Here is a 22,085-nt window from a genome sequence, read left to right as displayed (position 1 = left end):
TGGCTTGAAAAAAATCGACATCGTTCAATTTCCTGGGAAATGGAGGGACTGGCGTTGACTGTATCCATAGATCGAATCGAAACCTTCATTTTCCGGCCAGAATCGAATGAAACAAGGGCTATCAATCTCCTTTACCAAGATACGAACATCGTTCGAACTACGTACGTTAAAAGATTGGCGATTTATTGGCAAACGATCTCAAAGAAAAATGAATCTTAAGTCAAAGTTACGATTCAAGCTGATCAAATTTATTCGCTTCTTAATTTTTTCTATTTAATTACGGCAGAGAGTTAAATTACACATATTCTAATGTAAAATTCTGAATATATAAACGACGGTTAGTCGAGACCGATTTGCGTAACAGGTTTGAATAAAAACAAGTTTAAATATAATACAAGCGCGCAGTGAATCATTGGATTAGTCACGAGCGCGAAGCGCAATTATAAGTAAACCGCAGTTATATATTTCTAGAACTTTCGAAACAAATAACACGTAAGCGATAAATGAAAATTATGACTCGTGTCTATCAGAAATCAGACTAACGATACTGATTTTCGTGCTCGACTTCAAATACCACGATCGGAAAGTACGTTCGGTCTTCACCGAAACTGCAGCGAAATTTCAAGAAATCTCGTCGCAGTTCGATCTCTCGAAAACAAGTTGTAAGCGTTGAAATTGCAAACGCAACTGCATACTCAGTGGAAGCGACGTAAGTAAATCTGCTATTAGTTTCCGCAAAATACGTTCCACGTTTATTATTAAAAAAATGTATCGTGTCTTTTGACATCATGGACATAAATATCGTACCAAGTAGAAACATAATTAGCAAGGCGTAAAAGTAATTTAATTAGGAAATCAGAAAAGGGAAGATACTTTCTAAAAGTCAGGGATGCAAAAGCAAATGGAAATTCTGAAAATGTTGACTTACGTCAGAATGGTTTTCAGTCCGTCAGATAGGTTCATCGACCGACGAAGGACGACAGGTGTACAGGGCAACCCCCTGATCGAAGTCCCTCGATCCGTGTGGCGAAAACAAACGAACGGTGCGCGAGAGCATCGGGTGACCGACATCGAAGCGATTCACGGAAAACGAGCGAACATTGTCAGCGCGGTGGTTTTAGCGAAGGGTGCAGCTAGGTCGGTAGGTACGCGTAGGTAGGGCAGAGAGCGGCGCAGGTAGGGCCTGGTATGGACGGCGCTGGGCTTTTGTGGTGGTTGATATCGACCCGGCGTTGTGGAGGGTCGGAGCTGTCGGGGGTCGTATGGCGCAAGCCTGGACGGGAACGAGGGCGAGGAGGTGAACGGAGGCGGTAGAAGCGGCAAGGAGCGGAGACGGATGGAGAGAGTGGCGGTCCGCTTCCCTCCGAGGAGAGAAGAAAGAGCACCGGCAGTAGTAACCCGGCCAGTACCCCGCGCGCGGGTGCAGCTGCATCCGAAAACGCCCGTGTGTGTGAGAGTGCGTGAGAGTGCAAAACGAGGCGTGTGTGTCCTGGTGGCGAGCAACGATCGCCACGAGGGTTGCGGTACAACGGAGACCCTGCAGTCCGGTATCCTCGCTGTCAGCATCCAACTTGATCGAGGAAAAGCGCGTACTTAGGCGACGCAAACGCGGTTCACCGAGAAATCCACTTGCAAGGTTGGGTCTGTCCGCAAACGAAAAAAAAAAAAACGAAACGTGAGACTGAAATTCGTTTGATCGAAGTTGGTTTAACACATCGGACAACGATGTTCCTTCGACGGTATCGCGTTCCAAGTCACCCGACCGAGTTTCCATGCGTGTAACGCGTGCCCCAACCGAAAGTATGTGAAACGAAGAGAAGCAGAAAGAGAGTGAGTGTGAGAGAGAGAGAGTGTGAGAGGGCGAGAGAGATAGCAGCGCCATGTTACGAAGTCAAGAGACCTCGAACGAGGATTCCTACCTGAGCTCGGGCAGGCCGTCGAACCTGCTGCGGACGAGCTTCAGCAGCGCCAAGTTAGAGACGCTATATCGCGCCTCCTCCCTTCAACAGAGGCGGGGTGGCCTCGAGTACTTCCTGTTTTCGGCGCTCCTCTACGCAGCTCACTCGTTGATCACGCCTGGTCAGGAGCTATCGACTCGAAGCTTAACCGCCGTCTTCTTGGGGTTGAATCTGGGCCTGCTGGCCTGGGCTAAACACAATCCTAGAGCGAAAGATGCGCTTTGGTCGGTGATTCCACACGTGGCCTGGAATCTGTCAACCGCACAGCTACTTACTCAGCTGTTCCTCAAGTCCACCGAGGTCACGCCTAGGGACGGACTAGGCTGGCTGTTGCTCATGCTGTACCTGCTGTTCGCCACTTTACCCCTCAGACTGCCCCTCTGCGTTCTCCTTGCCATTAGCACCGCATTGGTGTACATCGTCTCCGTCGTTGGACTCTCCAAAGCGCCTGCACAGATACCCATCGATGTTTTGGTAGGTGTTGCTTCACGTTCGTACCTTGATGTTTCTCCTATAGAAGAGAAACTGTCGGGTATTTGGGGCGAGGCTTTGGCGACGGGTCGGATCAGGGGTGTAAATTTACGGGTCTATGTATACTACTATCCTATACCTACTCCATACCTTATTTAGATTAATCAAATGTGCATGATTAAAAACAAAATGCCCGATAATTTATAATACTTTATCGACTCGTGCAAAGCAATAAATTGACGAGCTTAAGCGGAAGCTTGGCGCTATCCGAGCTAAACAAAGAAGCAATAGCAGCCGCTGGGATTAGGACGTTTTATATTCTCAGCGATTAAACCTCACTCGAGTGATCGATTATCCGTTGAACGAGTGTCTCTATTATCCCCGTTGTCAGCCTTTTTAATTGACTTACGCTCTCGAGTTTCCCATCGCGGCAATTAGACCACAAACTAGCTGCCTCTAACCAGCATCTTCCTTCGAAATCGCGATATTTCACGGTATCGTTCGTTCGTTTCGATTTCACTCTACTCTATCGAGTGTCTCGAAGACGAACAACCTTGTGAAAACTTGCTCGCTTATTTTCACCTCGGTTTCGTGTAATTTAATGATCGAACCGTGCCTCGTGACCTCACGAAAACAACTGTTGCCGCGGTTCAATCCGCTTGAACTAATTTGCCGTGCGGTTGCCGCCGCTGGCTTCTTACGTGTTTCGATCGATCGATACGCAACGATACACAGCGAGGCTGGTCGTGCGCCTCCAACGATCCATTGTAAAATAACCGTGGCCGGCGCGCGTGACAACTTTTCCACGTTCGAGCGGCTAAGCCCTCGATTATTTTCTATTCGAACGCCCCTGCATGGAACGTTGAATGGAACCGGAGTTCGCGATACACCCGGGACTGGCTTGCTATTTTTGAAAATACCAAGCTACACGGTTGGAAGGGATTGGTAAGTTTGCGGTCTGCGGCAGTTCGAATTTTAAATAGAGCATTTTTCTCTCGCTCGGTGCTGTTGTTGATAGCCGTGGGTGGACGTTCGTAGAAGTGTTCTTCTCTTTTATTTTTTATCAATCGCTTTTAGCTTACGCGATACGCATTTCGTTGAAATAATTATTTTATAGGAGCTTCGTGATTTTACAGGGTTTTTATTCTAATTTTAGACGAAGCCCGTAGAATTTATAGAACTCGCCGCGTTACGACGTCGATTAAAATAACGGATCTTTGGATTAGATAGCTCGTTTTATTTTTTAATCAGAATCCCCGGTCGTTTAAAGTTAGCCGATATAAAATGTAATTTCATGTTTCAACGTAATATCGAGCGATCATCGTCGGGATAGAATCGGTTTGGCTTGGACGATTTTTCGTTTCGTTTAAAATAAAGTCTTTCGAAGAAACGGTAGATCGAAATAGGAAAAATTAATGGAACAAATTGAGAAAGAAAATTTGCGAAGCATGCCGGTCGTGCAACAAGTTAACACTCCGGTTGATTACGTTCCTAGCTCGACCAATTTATAGGAAGCCATTTTCGCTCGCTGTTAATTTTTATGGGACAATTTGTTCCTGGTAATAAATAACCGTGATCTCGGGGATACCACTCTCTTACCATTCTCCATCAACCTGGACAGTCTATCAACTACAAGTTAATTGAAAGATTTCAGCTTCTCACGCTTTAATCTAAATACCATATTTTATTTTATCTCTAATACGATATTTAACGTTTAAACGTAATAATCTTAGATCATGCGTGTTACCGGTTTTGGCAAGGGCAACGTTACATTTTCATTCATATTTTATAGAATCGTCGGAAGGGCCGCGTTTACCTATATATTCAAATATTAAAGATATGAAAATGAAGAAGACGAGGATACCACAGCTGAGATATACGGAAACTCGCCTAGCAGCGAACGCCGTTAAGAACACGACGCCCCGCTTAATTGTCTCAGAGAAGAAGCACAGTTACCGTTTCAACGAACAAGGCCACCGTTCCCGAGTTTTTAATCAGACTGCTGTACGAATATAGGCGGCGTCCAGTTTAGCCAGGTCGCTAATTAAAGCTGCTATGTTCCTTCGTGAAAGGGGCGAACGGACAAGGGAAGTTCGTAATTAAACGAGGAACTTCGCGTTTCTGATCCGTCATCGCCGGAGTGAACGCTCGAATTCAGGGACTCGACGATCGAAACGTAGTTTAATCGAGCTTCGATAAGGCTTGCTAACGAACGAATCAAACATATTATAAACATTTATTAATTATGTCATAGTACCACGTCGGATAAATTTACTTAAAATTCTCTAACGAGGATTGATCGTAAAATAAACGCAAATAAAAACAAAATCTGGTTGCCCCCTACCCGCAACGTGTGGCCCGGTTCAGGCAGAGAGTCGGCCGACGTATTCATCGACACATATTCCATAAATTAGAAAAATTCGATTAAGTTAAAGTTACAAATTATAAGGTGTTTACTTCTCCTTAAAAGAAGTTGGAGCGATATTACAAGATAAAACGAATTCGTTTCTGATCCGTCATCGCCGGAGTGAACGCTCGAATTCAGGGACTCGACGATCGAAACGTAGTTTAATCGAGCTTCGATAAGGCTTGCTAACGAACGAACCAAACATATTATAAACATTTATTAATCATGTCATAATACCACGTCGGATAAATTTACTTAAAATTCTCTAACGAGAATTGATTGTAAAATAAACGCAAATAAAAACAAAATCTGGTTGCCACCCTACCCGCGACGTGTGGCCCGGTCCAGGCAGAGAGTCGGCCGACGTATTCATCGACACATATTCCATAAATTAGAAAAATTCGATTAAGTTATAGTTACAAATTATAAGGTGTTTACTTCTCCTTAAAAGAGGTTGACGCGATATTACAAGATAAAACGAATTCGGTTCTGATCCGTCATCGCCGGAGTGAACGCTCGAATTCAGGGACTCGACGATCGAAACGTAGTTTAATCGAGCTTCGATAAGGCTTGCTAACGAACGTGCGAGAATTGGCAACGCAAATTCTTCCGTCCGCCTCGTGGAAGAGCGAATTATTAAAGAAAAATTTCAGAAACTGCAGCTAACGAGATCGACTTCTGAATAATTCATAGACATATATATACGTATGTATATAAAAATGAAGTTTAAGATGTTTCATTGGAACTTTTGAAAATGGCGCAAATTCTTTCGTACACTCGATGCAAACGTAAATCATTATAGAAACGTTTCGACGACGAGATTATACTGGCGACTAGTTTGAAAAATAATTACTTTCTTCGTCGCGTGACAGGATGATCGATGCGTGGAAGGAGCGAGTTTGTACACAGAGTGAATTAGGGTTGCACGGATAGAATTTATGAATTTTTGTGTTTCTCGGGCATCTATATTTCAACCCTGTTGAATTAGCTTCATTTTTCTTCGTCGCTCGTATACGTTGCTTTAATTCGCAGTTTCGAGGTCGGAAATTATGCCTCGGGGTAAATTTACCGAACGTTCTACCGTCACGAGCTGGAAAATCGTTCGCTAAAATGAGACGCAACGTCCACGTCACCTTGCGTTGAGGCCTCCGTGAAAGTCTGCAGTGTCTCGCGTGAAAAGTAATCAAGTTTCTATGTGTAGCGTTTTGAAATTTACGAGAATTTTGCGGTGTAACGAGACTCAGTCATCGTCTTCCTTTTGCAAATCAGTGGAATCTTTATGCAACACGGTGGCAGCAATCTTCCCTTGTCATACATATTTATCAGCGATATCGAATGAACAATATCGACAACATGTAGTGATTTCAGTTGACGATACAGCCAATAGCACGTACAGTCGAAGCAAATATTAAAATTCTTCGGAATCTCTGAATACTACAAAACTAATTTTCGAGGAAGGAAAATATCCATCCTGACGATTTCTGTCAGTTTTCCACTTATTATCGTTCGGAACCACGGGGCTGGCGGTTTACAAATTTGTAGTGAACCGTGACGAAACAGTGGATAGGAACTCTGTTACAAATTTTCCTAAACAAGAACGACCACGAAAGCGAAAGTTCCAGTCGTGCACGTGGTTCTATCGTTAGTAACAGTCGAGTAGAGTTCAGTCAATGGTTGTTTAAAATAGAGAGAGAAAGAGAAGAGAAGAAAGAGAGAGAGAGAAAACTGGAGACAGAGAGATGTGCAATGACGCGACATGCTGCCTTTCCATGCACGACATACGATCGGTTTTCAATGGCAGGAACGTTTCTTTGAAAGCCATCGGCTCGATCACGGAAATCACCGGCTCCATCTATTCCACCAACGATTGCAATGATCGTTGACTGTTGTTCAATGAACCCTTTATCAGGGTTAATTAAGGATCTGTCAACCCCTTCATCGAGTAAGAAGCAGCCACAAAATGGGTTGCGTTAAATATCATTGTTAAAGGATTTGTTAAAGGATTCAAGTTAAAGGATGATGGATTTATCCATGGGACGTAAATTATTATGTGACAAAGTAACGATCAACGATATTCTAAAACTTATTTTTTAACTAATTATCTATTATCATAGAACAATCGCGAAGATTTGATACATCATAGAAACTATCAAAGAAATCACAGAAAATAGTTGCAGGGATTTAGAGCAAACGATTACGAAATCCACTAAAAAATGTTTACAACGCAAATATTATTAAATAACACTCGGCAAAGTTATTGGTCTATAAAAGTGATAACGACGATAGCGTTGCCTGTGCCAATTTCTCCGCTGTGGAACGTTCAATTACGATTTTCCAATTGTCATCAGGGACACAGAAAGGAACAAAGGCGGTACCGGGTGAATAAGAATTCGTCCGTTCTGCAGTTTTCCGCGTAGAATGCGGAAAATTAGAAACAGCACCGAGGTATGAGAAACGATACAGGTGTTCCAGCGATTTCGGCCAGTCAACTGGAACACGTGAACGGATTTGAAAGCTTTCTCCGAGCCGATGCGAAGCGAACAAAAATGGATTATCGATCCGTTGGTTTGCTGCACTCAGCGACGTTTTTCGTTTGGTATTTAGGAACGCGGAACGAAATGGAGTGGGTAGAAATCTCTCGTATTAATTGTTCCGATGCGTTGCAATTGGGAATCGCGGTTAACCTGGAATCGATGAAAGGCATTCCTAACAAGAGGGAATAATTTATCGGTGAATACAAAAAGGTCGAGAGGAATGGAATTGAGAGCTTTGAGAGCGTTCTATATGTTGTTTTCTCTGGCTGGATTAAGGTGGATTAATTTGTTCGATGGAATTAATCGAGAAGTTCAGTGAAAAAGTGGTACACATGTATTCTTTTAAAAATCAGATACAGCTGTGGGTAAAAAGATCGTTACAATTAGTAATCTTGTATTTTATACGTCAGTATGTATATATATTCGTTTTACACGCGTATTAATAATTTTTGTAATAAATATTTTTTCTACCACGTTGCTGTCAATTAGCTATCCTACATAGAATATAAAAGTGACAGAAAAATGGCACCAATGCAGATTTAAACACATCGCATAATGTTACGTCGAGTAACACTCTCCTCCACCGGATCACATACCGCGGGCAGGCTGGCAACCAGAAGTCCGTACATTATCGCGGCGCGCCTTCAATGTCGTGTTTCTAACCGTCGCCAGCGGTCCACCGGCGTCGTATATCAATACAATGTATCGACGAGCGTATGGTTGCCGTCTGGCCGCGAGTTCCAGAGACTTTGATTGAGATCTGTTTAATTTTACGAAGAAATCGGCCTGCGTGTTCACTGGCGCGTGCGGGAGCGTGATCCTAGGGTGGTAGGGGTTGTCTCCCCGAAAGACAAAAGAATCGGTCCAAGACAGTCTTTTCTCCATCAAGCAGTCAAACTCATCAGTCGCATTCGAACAGTCAAACTCAACAGTCACATTCGAACAGTCAGATAAATCAGTCTCAGGCAAAAACTCTAATCATACGATCGCATACAAATCAGTCGTATTTTACAAGGTCTCAATCGAACATTCTATCCGTAACTTCCGATACGATTAGAACCAATACTTTATGTACAAGTTGTAAGTGATAATCTGATATAAATATATTCTACTACTGTAGAAAACAATTGCATTCGTTGAACCACCCCGGTTATCCTAATCGAAACACGGGGGGCGACCATTTCGCGGCGTCGATTTGCTAAATCGTAGCGAGAATTTACGCCTCTCGCTGACGCGTTCCCTCAAGACCGCGTCTCTCCGCGAACGGTCGTAACACATAATTTACCACGTGTTCAATGAAATTAACTTATTAATATGATACACTCAGACATGCGGATTTCAGAGATTTTCGGGACCGGAACACGTCAAATCGCATGTCTAATGCAAATTCGTAAAATTGCTTCGTACAATTTCTGTCCCGAGCTACGATGTTTCGAATCAAATTGCAGAGTAAAGGACAGCTTATGCGGTTAAATAGCTTGCAATTTAACTTAATCGATAGATTTCTCAGAAATTATTATTAATCGATACGCAAATCTGGTAGGAAAAGAGAAAACGTCGTTGTTAAATTTATAAAATTGCTATTAAAGTTGAAAACGGCGTTCGTTGTATGTTTATTATAATTTGATCTGCACTATCCTTCTCGAGCATTTTTAACACGATGTACTTTAAATACGAACTGCAATGCTCGTATTCTTTATAAGCATCAACGTGTTTAAAGCGATTTTTGAAAGTTAAATGTTCTATTCTTCCAAAATGTTTCTTCCAGGTGCTGACAGTGACGCTATCCATAGGCGCCATGCTTCTGGGTGCTTCCAGTTATTCTCTGACCGAGTTCCAACAACGCAGAGCCTTTTTAGAAACCAGACAGAGCCTGGAAGTACAACTGGTGATCGAGGAACAAAGCGCCGAGCAGGAAAGGCTGCTGCTTAGCGTGCTTCCGGAACACGTGGCTGTAATGATGCGACAGGACCTAGGCGCCTCGTTGGATACGCAGTTCAAGAAGATTTACATGTCCAGGCACGAGAATGTCTCGATTCTCTATGCGGATATCGTTGGATTTACCGCGATTTCCTCCACGTACAGCGCCAGCGAACTAGTGAAGATTCTTAACGAGCTATTTGCTAGATTCGATCAACTCAGTGAAAGGTAAGCGACTCATTTTTGGGAAAATCGTTCGACAGGGCCTAAGGAACGACGCAGGAATTTTTGTTAGAATTAGAATCGATGGGACTGATTATTATTAGTTCGATTTGGACAAATTGTTTGAGCAGATCTAAGAAGTTGGTACACGAATTGTTGCTGCAGTTGTCAGTAACGAACTTCTTTTCTACAAGTTTTAATACGATACACATAGAGAGAACAAATTATATTAAATAAATTATTATGTTAATTTTTATATTAAATAAAGTATTATATCAAAGAAAGCGAGATTATCAAGCAACTGGCCGAACAATGCATTCAAAGAAATCGCGAAGTAAATTTGTACCTGAATTTTCGCGAATGTAAAGTTGAAAGGAAACGCAAGTTTCGAATCGACCAGTTGTCGATAAACGGTGCGACGAACAATCGAATTAATCGGCAGCGAAGCTATCGACACCGCGAAAGAATTCGTTCGTTTACAGTCCACTCGGCTGTGACCCGGTTAGAACGAACGTGAAACGCTTTCACGAGTTCCATTCCACTTTTCTCTCCTCTCTCTTTCTTTCATATACGGAGAATAATGAAAATCCTGAAATTGCCAGCCGCGAAATTGACTTTATCGGAAAATTCTGGCCAGTCTCTTCTTCGTTTTCTCGAAGATCGTTCTCGAAGAAAGATAGACTCGCGAGTCCTTCACCTGGGCGTCTCCGACGATCGATACATCTGAGGACAAAGTGGTGTATCATTAACGAATTTCTATCGCGTGATATTTCACTCTATCGAACCGTCCACATTCAAACGTCGCAAGAGAATTATCGGAAATACAACGATTCGTGAAATTATTTGAGCGCTTACTATAAATGAAAATTTTTTATGGATGCATCTCTATAACGCTGATCGTAAATATTTCTTCTCGTTAAATATCAAGACGCATTAACATAGAATAAGATCGATCGTCGAAGCGTTGTTGTGATTTCTGCAAAATATGTTTGCATTGTGTGCAATTGTGTTTCATTACGATGCTAATGAAATTCCAAAGCGTCTTGTAAAGCGTGCACAATACATTCACGGACGGTTTATATAAATATTCAAATACTTTCCTCAGCCACTCTACACCGTGTTTTTATATTCCTTTTAATTAATTTACAGAAATCCTCTGTAAGAAAGAGGATGAGGATTAAAGTCGTCGAAAGGGACGAAAACGTAACGTTTTCGAGAATCATCGAAATCTTAGGTTTCATAATATCGAGATCTAATCTAAATATAGAAGATATAAAAGTCGATTATCTCTGGTTAAAATCGATTAAGTCTGGGTTTATAGAAGGTAGATGATTCAGCCCTTGCAGCATCGGTAGTGATACAGGTCAACGTATAATTCTAGCGGAACATCCTTCGCTTAAGACGCTCCTTGACACGTACTTTCCTCTCATTTGCCAAATAGCGGCTCGAGATCCAGTGAAAAATTAAATCCTCCTCCCTTGCCTTTCTAAATCGAAATTCCCGCCACTCAACTGCATATCTAAGCGAACGCTTCAATCACAAATTCCTGCTAGCTTAATCAATATACAGAGTGGATTACGTGTAATCCATCGTGCATCAAACTTTCGACGATTCTCGAGCGTTTTTTGCTCGAAGAATTTCAATTTTTATCTGCTCATGTTTTTTTTTAATTAGAAATTCTACGCCGTATTTCCCAATTAACTTCACCTTTAAAAGATGAAAGCTTGGCAATTAAAAGCCTATTTTCGTATCGATAGCCAGTTCAACTTTCACTGTTATTTACTTAGAAAATTCTACTTTTGTACTTTGTATTCTCTTCTTGTATCTTAGAAACTTTGCCTTTACGCTATAAATTCAACTACTATATTTTAAATTATACCGTGGATTTTACATTCAACCATCGTACCGTGAATTCCATTATATCGTAATATATACTTCAAGTTCTATTATTGTTCTCACGCAGAATGATATTTCGAAAACCTTTAGATACGAGCAGCTGCGAATAAAGATCCTCGGCGACTGTTACTACTGCATAAGTGGAGCACCCGTGGAAAGACCAGACCACGCTGTTCTGTGTGTCTATATGGGCTTATCTATGGTGGACGCCATCAAGTACGTGCAACAAAAGACCAATAGCCCTGTCGACATGAGGGTGGGCATACACACTGGTGCTGTGTTGGCCGGTGTCCTCGGTCAGAGACAATGGCAATTCGACGTCTACAGCAAGGATGTCGAACTCGCGAACAAGATGGAGAGCAGTGGAATGGCGGGGTGAGAATCTCTTCTTTTCTTTCTGTAAACCTTTTAGAATTATTTTGTCGGAGTTGAACAGAATGCAGTTAAATTTCAAAAGAAAAATTCGAACGAATCGTGTATGAGCTTTTTTCTTCTTTGGAAAAGAAGCAAGTACTCGAACACATCTTTTTACGAAAAAAAACTAAAGAATATTTATCAAAGGTGTTTAAATTTTACGAAGAAAGGAAAAAAATAATCTAGGTGATTTATTTATATCGCATCTGTTTTTTGTTTGCAAAATGGAGGGGTATTTAAATATAGTTCTCAATATAGAATTATGTCAATAATAGACTTTTATATACTCGTTTGTGGAAAATTCCTTCAAAAAAAAAGAAACGATTATTCTATCAGTATTGACGTTTTGATTTCTCGACCTTGTCAATCCGCGAAATTCAAAAGGGATAAAGTAGAAGAGAGGCGCGAGAAAGCTGTCCGATTCGGGAGCTAAACGATATCGATGCGACGACGTATAACACGCGTCCTTGACGTCGGTGGACACGTAATGAGCGCACTCCGTATATCTTTGATATTAATTACCTGGTGAAACGCCTGGCAAGCAATTTTTGATGCCCTGTCGTACTTTAATTTTAGCTGTATTAAAGGGTGAGATGCCCGAGTCGCGTGGTAAAAAACCGTCCCTCGATAGTCGTGCTTTAAAAGCACGGTCTACTCAACCACTGTAATTGTTTCTTTTGTCCCATCAGGCTAATATATATTAGAAATCTTACTGGTCTCGGTCCTCCCTGTCACGCGATTCTTCTGTTCTTTTTCCGTAACACGTAACACGACAGCGATCTCTTCGTTTCGATTTCGCTTCATCCATTCGAAGATCATAGGGAAAAAACACGAATATATTTTCATTAATTTTCTGATCTTTAATGCCACTTTGTGATAAAATATAACCCAGAATTCACGTCAAGTACAAGTTTAGAGTATTAAGTACATGATACTGCACATAATCGTCTGCGCCACGTCACCAACTATTTTAACCGGCAGCACCGTAAGCTTATTATTATTCACACGAACTACAATTCACTCGAGAACAATAACGTAACGGCAAGTTGCAGCCAGAGAATCGTTTATGAAAGACGCTCGAACGCCCTTCGATATTACCATGAATACAGAGTAGGTACGTGAATTCTCCTTTTAGTCCTATTTTATGGCCACGCCCACGTCGTTGGATAATTAGGACCGTTTTGCCAATCTCGAAATTTTCGTTCCTTTCTTCTCTTTCCCGAATAATCCTGTAGTCAGATTCGCGAGATAAAACTTGGTAAACGAGGAACGATGCACACGAACGATATTATAATGGCTTGAAGGAGGGTGCACATCTCGAACGCGACGCTGAGCTTCCTGAATGGCGAGTTCGAGGTCGAGCCAGCGCACGGCGAAGACAGAGAAGAGGCACTACAGAAGGCGGGCATCGTCACATACTTCATAGTCCGGGCGTTGAAACCCTTCAAGCCAGCTGCCACCAAGAGCATCGCCTCGCTCACGGAGGATGCCAGGAAGACGATTGACGCAGGAAACGAAAGAAATAACAATAAGGAGGACTCGGAGGAATTCAGACAGAGGCTGAGGAAGGAACTGGATAGCAAAAGTGAGGAAGTTGAAGTATTTCACTGTTGATTATTATTAACGATTAAATTGTTATTCGAGGTAAAACGTCTTGGTAAAGTTAATTTGTTTAAAAATGGAAATTAAAGAGCATCCTGAAAAAAGGCCTATAAATCTGCCACATCTTAGAGAATTCTTTCCTCGGAAATTTATTAAAGTAGAAGTTGTTATCGATATATGTAGCATTAATTTTTCATTGATAATAAAATTAACAGAAGATTCGCTTTGTAATCGATATCGTATATACGTGTTTCGTATATACGTGTTTCGTATATACGTGTTTCGTATATACGTGTTTCGTATATACGTGTTTCGTATATACGTGTTTCGTATGATTTACTATGAAATTCTTTTTATAAATCTTTCTATTTACAAGTAAATAATATTAATTATAGCTGGCGGAGCACATTTGAAAGGTCACGCGTACTGGTTGACCTTGCGGTTCAAGGACTCGAAGGTTGAGTCTGCGTTTCACCACGCCGAAGAAGCATTTTCCCCTTTGTCACTGCTCGGTGGGCCATTGGTGATGATCTGTGCCGCCCCAGTTTGGAGGTTTCAGCCCTGGGGACCTTTTACATGGGGCGGTATCGGGATAGTGGTGCTATTCGCGGTAGTTTTGGCTGGTGCCACGTGTCTGGGCAGTGCCATCAAGGCTATGTGGCTGAGAAGAGCTCTGGCCCTCATGATGACATTTTCCCTTGGTATTTTTCTGATTCTCGATATGGTATGTACATTTCTCCTGGCAATTTAACTGATTGAACGACTTATATCTATTATTATTGTTTCAAACAAACAAATTGACATCGTTTTTCCTCAATTCCGTTTTCCCTCAGGCTTTACGGTGACTTGCGCAAAACATAAACTTAAGCTTATACAAAATAAATAAATAAATAATAAATAAATAAATAAATAAATAAATAAATAAATAAATAAATAAATAAATAAATAAATAAATAACAAAATAAATCGGAACGATAATCATAACCACACTCTATTAGTTGTCCACACAACTACCTACATCTATTCAATAAATTAATTAAGGAGATTGTTTTATTTTGATTGAAAAGTAAAAGAACTTTCAATTTCCTACAGTGATTTATAATCGTTCTACTTGCTTGTACCATGGCAATGGGAAAGCGTAATATTATATCAACGTGTTAATATATAGTTAACCAATTAACGAATAATTCAAAACAATTTTGATACTTAACAAACATCTTAATGAATAAATACGTAGCCATTGGACTACTATTAAAAGGAAAGCAAGAGGGAAAAAGTAGATCCATTTTACATTATTTTTCTGACTTGTTAACTTTTCTATCCCATTTTACAGTTCAACTGCGTGGTCGTCGAGGAAACCATTCCGCCCCTAAACGCCACCATAACCCTGTCTTCGAGGTGTCCATATCCTTCCTACTACTCATACATCGGTGTGCTTACACTTGTGGCGACCTCGATGCCGACCTATATATGCTATCTAGGCAAGGCGTACTTAATGTACGGCATCTCGGGCGTCCAGTGTTTCATCAACATCTGTCTACTGAATGCGAGGCTGGACTGGGAGGATTACGCTTCTTCCCTCGAACCGACCCCTCTTCCATCGAAATATTGCCTATCTGCCACTCTTCTCATCGTAGCTACTTCTCTGGTCATCGTGTCCAGATACGTAAGTAATATACGCGATAACGTTATTTAAATTAGATATCAGATAATTTGGAAACATCGTAACATCCTTGTTTATAGAATTGGGAAAGAATTATTTATCATAAGTTTCCGTCGAATGAATATACCAAGGTTGGACAAGCTGTCTCTTAAAAGAAAAAGAAAATGTTTCTTTGCAAGACTTACTTGAGAGAATTCATTTCTGCGAACGGCGAAATATTACCGAAAAGAAAAAAAAAAGTGATAGATAGGTATATTACCATATTATTCAATTATTATCAAGTATTATGTTTAGATTTTTAAAAAATTTCAATCTGCCCAAATAATCCAATATATTTGAAAAATCGAAATACACGATACTTTCTCTGTTCTTTGCAAACGTCTTCTCATCCTGCCAGTTCTATCAGCGAATCTTTACTCTATCGAAATAGTTTTGGTAAATTAAAACGTTCCACGTAGAGATAGCGAAAATTCGATTTCTCCTCGAGCGACGATAAATAATCGAGCCTTCGTACGAAGCTCTCGAACGGATTCATCAAAGTCGAGGGCTGCACTTGTCCTGACAGCCGAGGGCGTATCCTTCCTTCCCATCTGTCTTTCACGAGGGGAAAATCGCGGGTTGCGTTTAATGTAAATGACAGCGAGCCAGAAATCTCTCCTTGCTTCTCGCAGAGTAAACGAAAAAAGAAAAAAGAATAGAAAAATTAGTTCACGAAATTATTCGTCGACGAATATCTTTAAAAAAACTATTAACTTTTTAACCAAACCCTGTTGAAAAATAAATGAAAGGTTACGTTAAGGGTAAAGTTGCTCGGTTTCGACGACTCGCACGATGAGGATTCGATCGATTTGCAGGCGGAAAAGTCGAGGAGGATGTTGTACCTACGAGGAAGGGAGGTGGTGGCGCAGAGAGAAAGGGCGGCGGACATGACGCGCAGAAACGGCGCCCTCATCTACAACATCCTTCCGCCGCACGTGGCTGCTTATTTTCTGTCGAGTGCGAGACACCACGATGATCTCTACAGTCAAAGCTACGCCGAAGTGGGCGTTCTGTTCGCTAGTATGCCGAACTTTGCCGATTTCTACAGCGAAGAGAGCATCAATAACCAGGGCCTCGAGTGTCTCAGGTTCTTGAACGAAGTCATATCCGATTTCGATGCGGTAAGTATCGTTGGCGAGTTTCTTCAACCCTTCGATTTAAAATTCTATTTCTGCAATGTTATGCGATTGAATTTTACCGATCAATACATTATCATAATACGAAAACAGAAGCTTTTGATAAAAAGGACAAAAGCGTGATATAATTCTGTACAAAAAGGTCATATTTGTAAAAATAACAACTTAATTGAACAGCGAAAAGGACCTTTCCTTACATATTTTCCTACATTTGGTAGGGATTTTAGATTAGAACTTTCAAGGGATTAAATATAGCGATATATCGATATATCAATTTTCTATCGACTTTCTATTTTCGTTTCTTCCTTCGTTAGATCCTCGATCAAACTAAATTCAAGGACATCATCAAGATCAAGACGATAGGCTCGACGTACATGGCGGCATCCGGAATCACAGACTCGGAGGATTCCGAGGATGCTCCTCGGTGGGCTCACTTGTCCACCCTGGTCGAATTCGCCCTGGAGTTGAAGAAAGCATTGTCGAGCATCAACGAGCAAAGCTTCAATCACTTTGTTCTCAAAATGGGTATCAATCACGGCCCTGTGACTGCCGGGGTTATTGGCGCCAGGAAACCTCATTACGATATCTGGGGAAATACCGTGAACGTGGCGTCTAGAATGGAGAGCACTGGAAAAGTAGGCTGCATCCAGGTAAAATATTTGGAAAATCGTATAACTCGAAAATACTTATTCCGTTAGGCTCGATAAATAACTTATATTCAAAGAAACATTAAAATCGTAGGTCACAGACGAGACCCGGAGGATTCTGGAGCCATTTGGTTTCGGCTTCGAACAACGCGGCCTGGTGTTCGTCAAGGGCAAAGGTCAGCTGCTCACCCACTACCTGGTATCCAAGGACGGCGTGTCCTTGAATTTGGACAGTGACCTGCCGGTCGAACCCACCCATCCGATCATCTATCAGTAGGCTAATACTCGAAGGCTCTAAAAACTTCAACGCAAAACCCTTCCTCGTTCACGAAGAGACCTTTCGTCGAGCAAGGTTCCTCTCTCTCTCTTGATGATCTTCGAAGAGACGAACAAATTCGAGACGATGAAAGAGATCGAGACGTCGATTACTCGAAATCTTCAAGTTCGGATATGAAATTGGGAAAAATTGCAAAGATACGACAGAGAGGTCTCGGAGGAAAGACGAACGATCTACGAGATCGGAAGAGTTTGAAAGAAAATCGAGGACTGGGCTGATCAGATTGCTTTTTCGACCACAATTTTCGACCTTGATTCCTTGGGCAGAAGTTCCACGCGAAAGATATTTATACAACAAACTGTTTGGTTATTTTGTAAGTAATTGAGATGGTTGTTTGAGAGATTTTATTTATCGAAGAGGCGCCCAGGCCTGGTCAGCCTTTAAAGAAAGTCAGCCACTAGAGAAAAATTCTTACCGCTGTCGCAACCTTAGTCTACCGCTGATAACGATTACATCGTTCATTGAAGATGAAGAACAGGGTACAAATCGAAGAAACAAAGTACGTTTAGAGCGAAACTAATCGATATTAAAGAAAGTGTTGTTTCAACATCGCACCTATACGTTTTCTCATTGTGGACGTCGTGGATTGTCTTAGTTAGTGGTAGGCCTTCAAAGGACTCCTATTTTACGTAGAACCGAGAAGAATAATAGGAAACTTCGTTGATAGTTGGCTGGTTTCGACTAATCGGTTCGATGGAAACGAAAAAATAAAAGTGTAACTTTCTCGCGTCGAAACAACATACAAAATATAAAAGTTTCCAAATGATAATGAAACGAGAAAGTTAGGAAAGAATCCAGTCGATTCGCGCATATCTAGGATAAGTGTTAGTTCGAAGGTGAAAGAAAGAAAATGCCGTTCGATCGAACATCGATCAATCCTCGTCGCTATAGAGAATCGATATGTAACTTAAGAAAGTGTCTAGCTCGTAATCCTTGTGATAGATACGCTGATACGGTTCTCGCAATCGAGTCAACTCTATTTTTCTAGATTCCGCGACGAGCACGTTCCGAGACGCGATTAATTAAAAAAAAATAATCGAAAGAATTACGAGCGTGGGCGTGGTCAACTACATAGTGGTAGGTCTTTTTCCTAACGTGGCTTCCGGAGAATCGCCGTTTCTTCTAAATATACGTTCTTTCGGTCATCGACACTGTCGACTGTGTGCTTTCTTACGATTTCGATCCGAATCGTCGCGATACGATGAGAATACAAAATTTTCTGTCAACTCTGTTTCGTGTTCAATAATACTCGCGAAGAAGATCGTAGACTCGGAAGGTGACTTCACGGTGACCGAGCGCCTAGCGCTTTGTCTTTACACCAAAACGAAGATTCTACGTCGATTTTCACGAAAATTTTGTCGGTGCTTTTTCTCGAGAAATTTACAATTTAATCGTTGTAACGATTCGACCACGGATAAAAATTAATCGACTAAAATGGAATTTCATATGTCTACGGTGTAATTGTTACGATAATTAAATATTGCCGGACATTATCGGCCAGATTACGCGTTGTAATTAAACACAGTTAATAAGTCGAATCGCAGGTACAGTTGTTGTATAGGAAAATTGCAAGTCGATATGTAGATACTATCGATAGTCGAAGAAAGGGGGTTGTATATTCTATATAATTGAAAATTGAAAGTAAAGGAATTGTTATATATTGCAGAAAATCTTGTAGAGAAGTTAAAAAAAAAAAAAAAAAAAAATATACTTCGTCTGTTATTGGAGCTTTGTTCTCATAGAATTGTTTAAAAAAAAGGGCTATAAAGAAGAATTTTAAAAAAGTGGAAAGGTAAAAGAAACATCGAAAATGTGACACGAGCAGGGAAGATTGCACGCGTGTTTAATATAAATATACTCGGAGAGTTTCAACGAATAAATACGAAGAAATAAGATAATCCCAAGAAATACGAAGAGGAAACGAAATGCTGCGTAACTCGAACGTTTTAAAAGCTGTCGTTAAATTAAGCATCATCGAGTTTGAATGTATTTAAAATAGCTCGTTACGATTCAAACACGATTAACGTCGTCGTAACGAAAGAAAAGAGCAGGCTGACTGTTTATTACGATCACGAGCAGAATGTTCTCGTCATGTTTGAACTACGAATATCTATCTAGCAAGGTCCGTTAGAACGGAAACAGTTTCTCGATAGTTTCGATTCTACTGTATTTTTCCGCGAGCAGGTTCGTCGATTTGTACGAGGAAAAGCTAATTCGAAGACGATGAAATTTCTTATAGGAGCTTAGACCCGATTCGCTTCTGAACGTGCAAGGTATTTCATCAAGTCCCCGGCATTACTCTCTATTAAACGACTTCTGAGATCAAAATAAGGCAATGTGAAACAATTTTTGCCTTTCTTAATTAAAAGAGGATCGTTTCGCGATATTTCCTTTCTCTTTTCGACGTAATAGTTTATCGAGTTCGTCTTATTTTGTGCTCAAGATTCGTTTAGTCGTGATTGTTACGGACTTCGTGAAACATTTGGTATCGTGTGGTCCGTAGGATAATTCCACGGGAACGTAGACTATATACTCGAACACGATCACCGATATAATAATTTATTTTTCTACAGTTTCAGTCGCCGATTTAATAGACCAAGATGACTCGAGTACGTACAACGCACACGATTAACGATGGCAGGAAGCAGAAGATTAGGATTTAATCCTTTCGTCGGCAATTATTTGGACACCCGATGATCTTTCAAGCTTGAAATAGTCGCAAAAGAGAAACGTTGCGGTATCGTAAGCGTAGAGAACGAGAGACAATTCGTAAATACTTACACCGTGATTTTTAATAAACGTTTAACCGAATCGAAATTTTCAATCCGGGATATTTTCATTGCTTTTTTATAACCGTCTTTTTCTAACGATACTTTTAGCAAGATTAAAAATAGTACGAAAGGATTAAACGGAAACGAAGAGAAAGGGGAACGAAGAGTGAGAGAGAGTGAGAGAGAGAGAGGGAGAGTGAGAGTGAGAGAAAGAGAGAGAGAGAGAGAGAGAAATTTTGGTGTAATTAGAAAAACGAGAACGCACGGCCTAAGCGCGATAACAGTGGTCAGACTGGACAGATGTAGCGATAGAAGAGAAGAAAGTAGTAAATCGAAGCAAACTCTCCCGAAGGAAATTCCGATCTTTTTTAAAACTTTGTCGCTCATATTTTCGAATCACCTTTTAAACTTGTTCGTTCCCTCAGGTTACCTTTCATGAGAAAAAAAAAAAAAAAAAAAAAAGAAAGAAAAAAGAAGAAAAGAAAATGTTTCATTCGAACGTAGTCTAAAAATTTCGAATATAAATTTAGAATCTTCCTACGTAATAAAAAGAAAAAAAAATCTTTCTTTCCTTTCGGTGGAGTTACAGGATCGCAGAAAAAGGAAGAAAAGGGAAGAAACGAAGACAAATTGATTACGCGACACTGAATTTCAAACTTCTTCCACTGTTCGCGTACTTCCAATTGATATATTGCGCTTGACACAGTCCACACTGCTGATACGTCTCGGCATACACACATATACTACTACATAAATAAAATGGTGGCGTAGAAGGTGTAGGAAACGGAAGAGAGTCACACATGTGCGAAAATATTCGCGTGTCCGACCAGACAGAGATCTTGTAAAGTAGCAATAAAGATTATTTCGTGTACATATATAAAGAGAGAAGAAGAAGAAAAAAGACGGGTCGATAATGTTAAACGGTAATAACGAAACGATTGTTTCATCGATAATTGTCGTCGATAACGAAGAAGAAAATAAAGAAACGTAGGAAAGAAATTGACGAACGACCCGGCCGAATGCGTGTATAGTCGTGTAAGAAGAATTATATCACTGTAGATATCTTAGCACCTTAGATGTGAGATTTCGAAGAGGGAACACTTGTTGTAAACTTTCAAAGTATACTTCTTCAGACTGGGATACGCCGGGGACTCGTGAGAGTCGAATGGAATCACGCGACTGTAAAATAATAAACGGCTTCTTCGCCGATGTAAATCGACTGCCTCTCTGATTTTTCCATCGCCTTTCTCCCTTCGTTGCTGACTGAAAGTCATTTGTTTAAATAGTTTTACGACGTAGATACGTTTCATAGTTTTTACGTTTCTCTCAGATTTTTTAACAGATCACTCGATAAATCGAACGTAACGTTAACACTTTGACTGCCACGCCGAAATCACACGTTTCGCTCAGGATGCCACGGGGGTATTTTTATCATTCGAAGCATATAATGGCAAAATAATAAAAAATCGACGATGTAAGACGACGTTCTTCTCCGATGAACCGTTCATCTTATTGGCGGTCACGGGTGACCACCGTGAGACTTGGTAACAGTCGATAGCGACATATTACAACAAGACTTCGTTTATTTCAACAAACCATTCGCATTCGTCGTTTCGTCGCAAGCAAAACGCGCAGAATATATCGTTGAAACGCGTAGAAGATATTAGTAAACGGTATTACGATCACTTTTATGGTTTCGACGAAACATTCGGCTGAAATGGTAGAGGTAAAAGAAAATTATGTTTGTGATAAACCAATGGTAGTGGTAGATCACAACAGAGGAAAATGTGTTGCAGATTTATCAGATCAAACGATAGCATATTCTACGCCACACAGAAGAACCCTCGAGTGGTATACAAAATTAACTTTAGAGTTATTGTTAAATACATCAATTTCAAACGCGACGATACTCTATAAACAAGCGACAAAAACAAAAATCAAGGTATCGGATTTTAGAATGGCACTCGCGATGCACCTTACACAGTGCCATGCACCAGAGCCGTGAAATATACTTATTCGATAAAGATCGCGGCACGAAATGCAGAAGAAAGAAAAGCAAGCGTATCTG

General features: G+C 40.8%; 2 protein-coding genes across 2 annotated transcripts in view; one reads left to right on the top strand and one right to left on the bottom strand.

Moving 5' to 3' along the window:
- The window catches only part of LOC132906672 (alpha-tocopherol transfer protein-like), a 38,332-nt gene extending 37,286 nt beyond the window's left edge, over window positions 1-1,046 (bottom strand). The window contains exon 1 of the mRNA XM_060959053.1: window positions 929-1,046. The gene's annotated coding sequence lies outside the window, so the exon portion shown is untranslated. The remainder of the gene's footprint in view (window positions 1-928) is intronic.
- A 203-nt stretch (window positions 1,047-1,249) lies between these two features.
- Window positions 1,250-21,236, top strand: LOC132906654 (adenylate cyclase type 3). The gene is made up of 9 exons (XM_060959016.1): window positions 1,250-2,432; window positions 9,139-9,518; window positions 11,499-11,783; window positions 13,127-13,407; window positions 13,820-14,148; window positions 14,758-15,090; window positions 15,942-16,247; window positions 16,577-16,912; window positions 17,004-21,236. Exons 1-9 carry the CDS (start codon window positions 1,881-1,883, stop codon window positions 17,184-17,186), a joined length of 2,985 nt encoding a protein of 994 aa, XP_060814999.1. The 5' UTR covers window positions 1,250-1,880; the 3' UTR covers window positions 17,187-21,236.
- Window positions 21,237-22,085: the final 849 nt, after the last annotated feature.

This window comes from Bombus pascuorum, chromosome 5 (genome assembly GCF_905332965.1).
Source record: "Bombus pascuorum chromosome 5, iyBomPasc1.1, whole genome shotgun sequence".
NCBI lineage: Eukaryota > Metazoa > Arthropoda > Insecta > Hymenoptera > Apidae > Bombus > Bombus pascuorum.
This window is presented reverse-complemented; position numbering and strand designations above follow the sequence as displayed.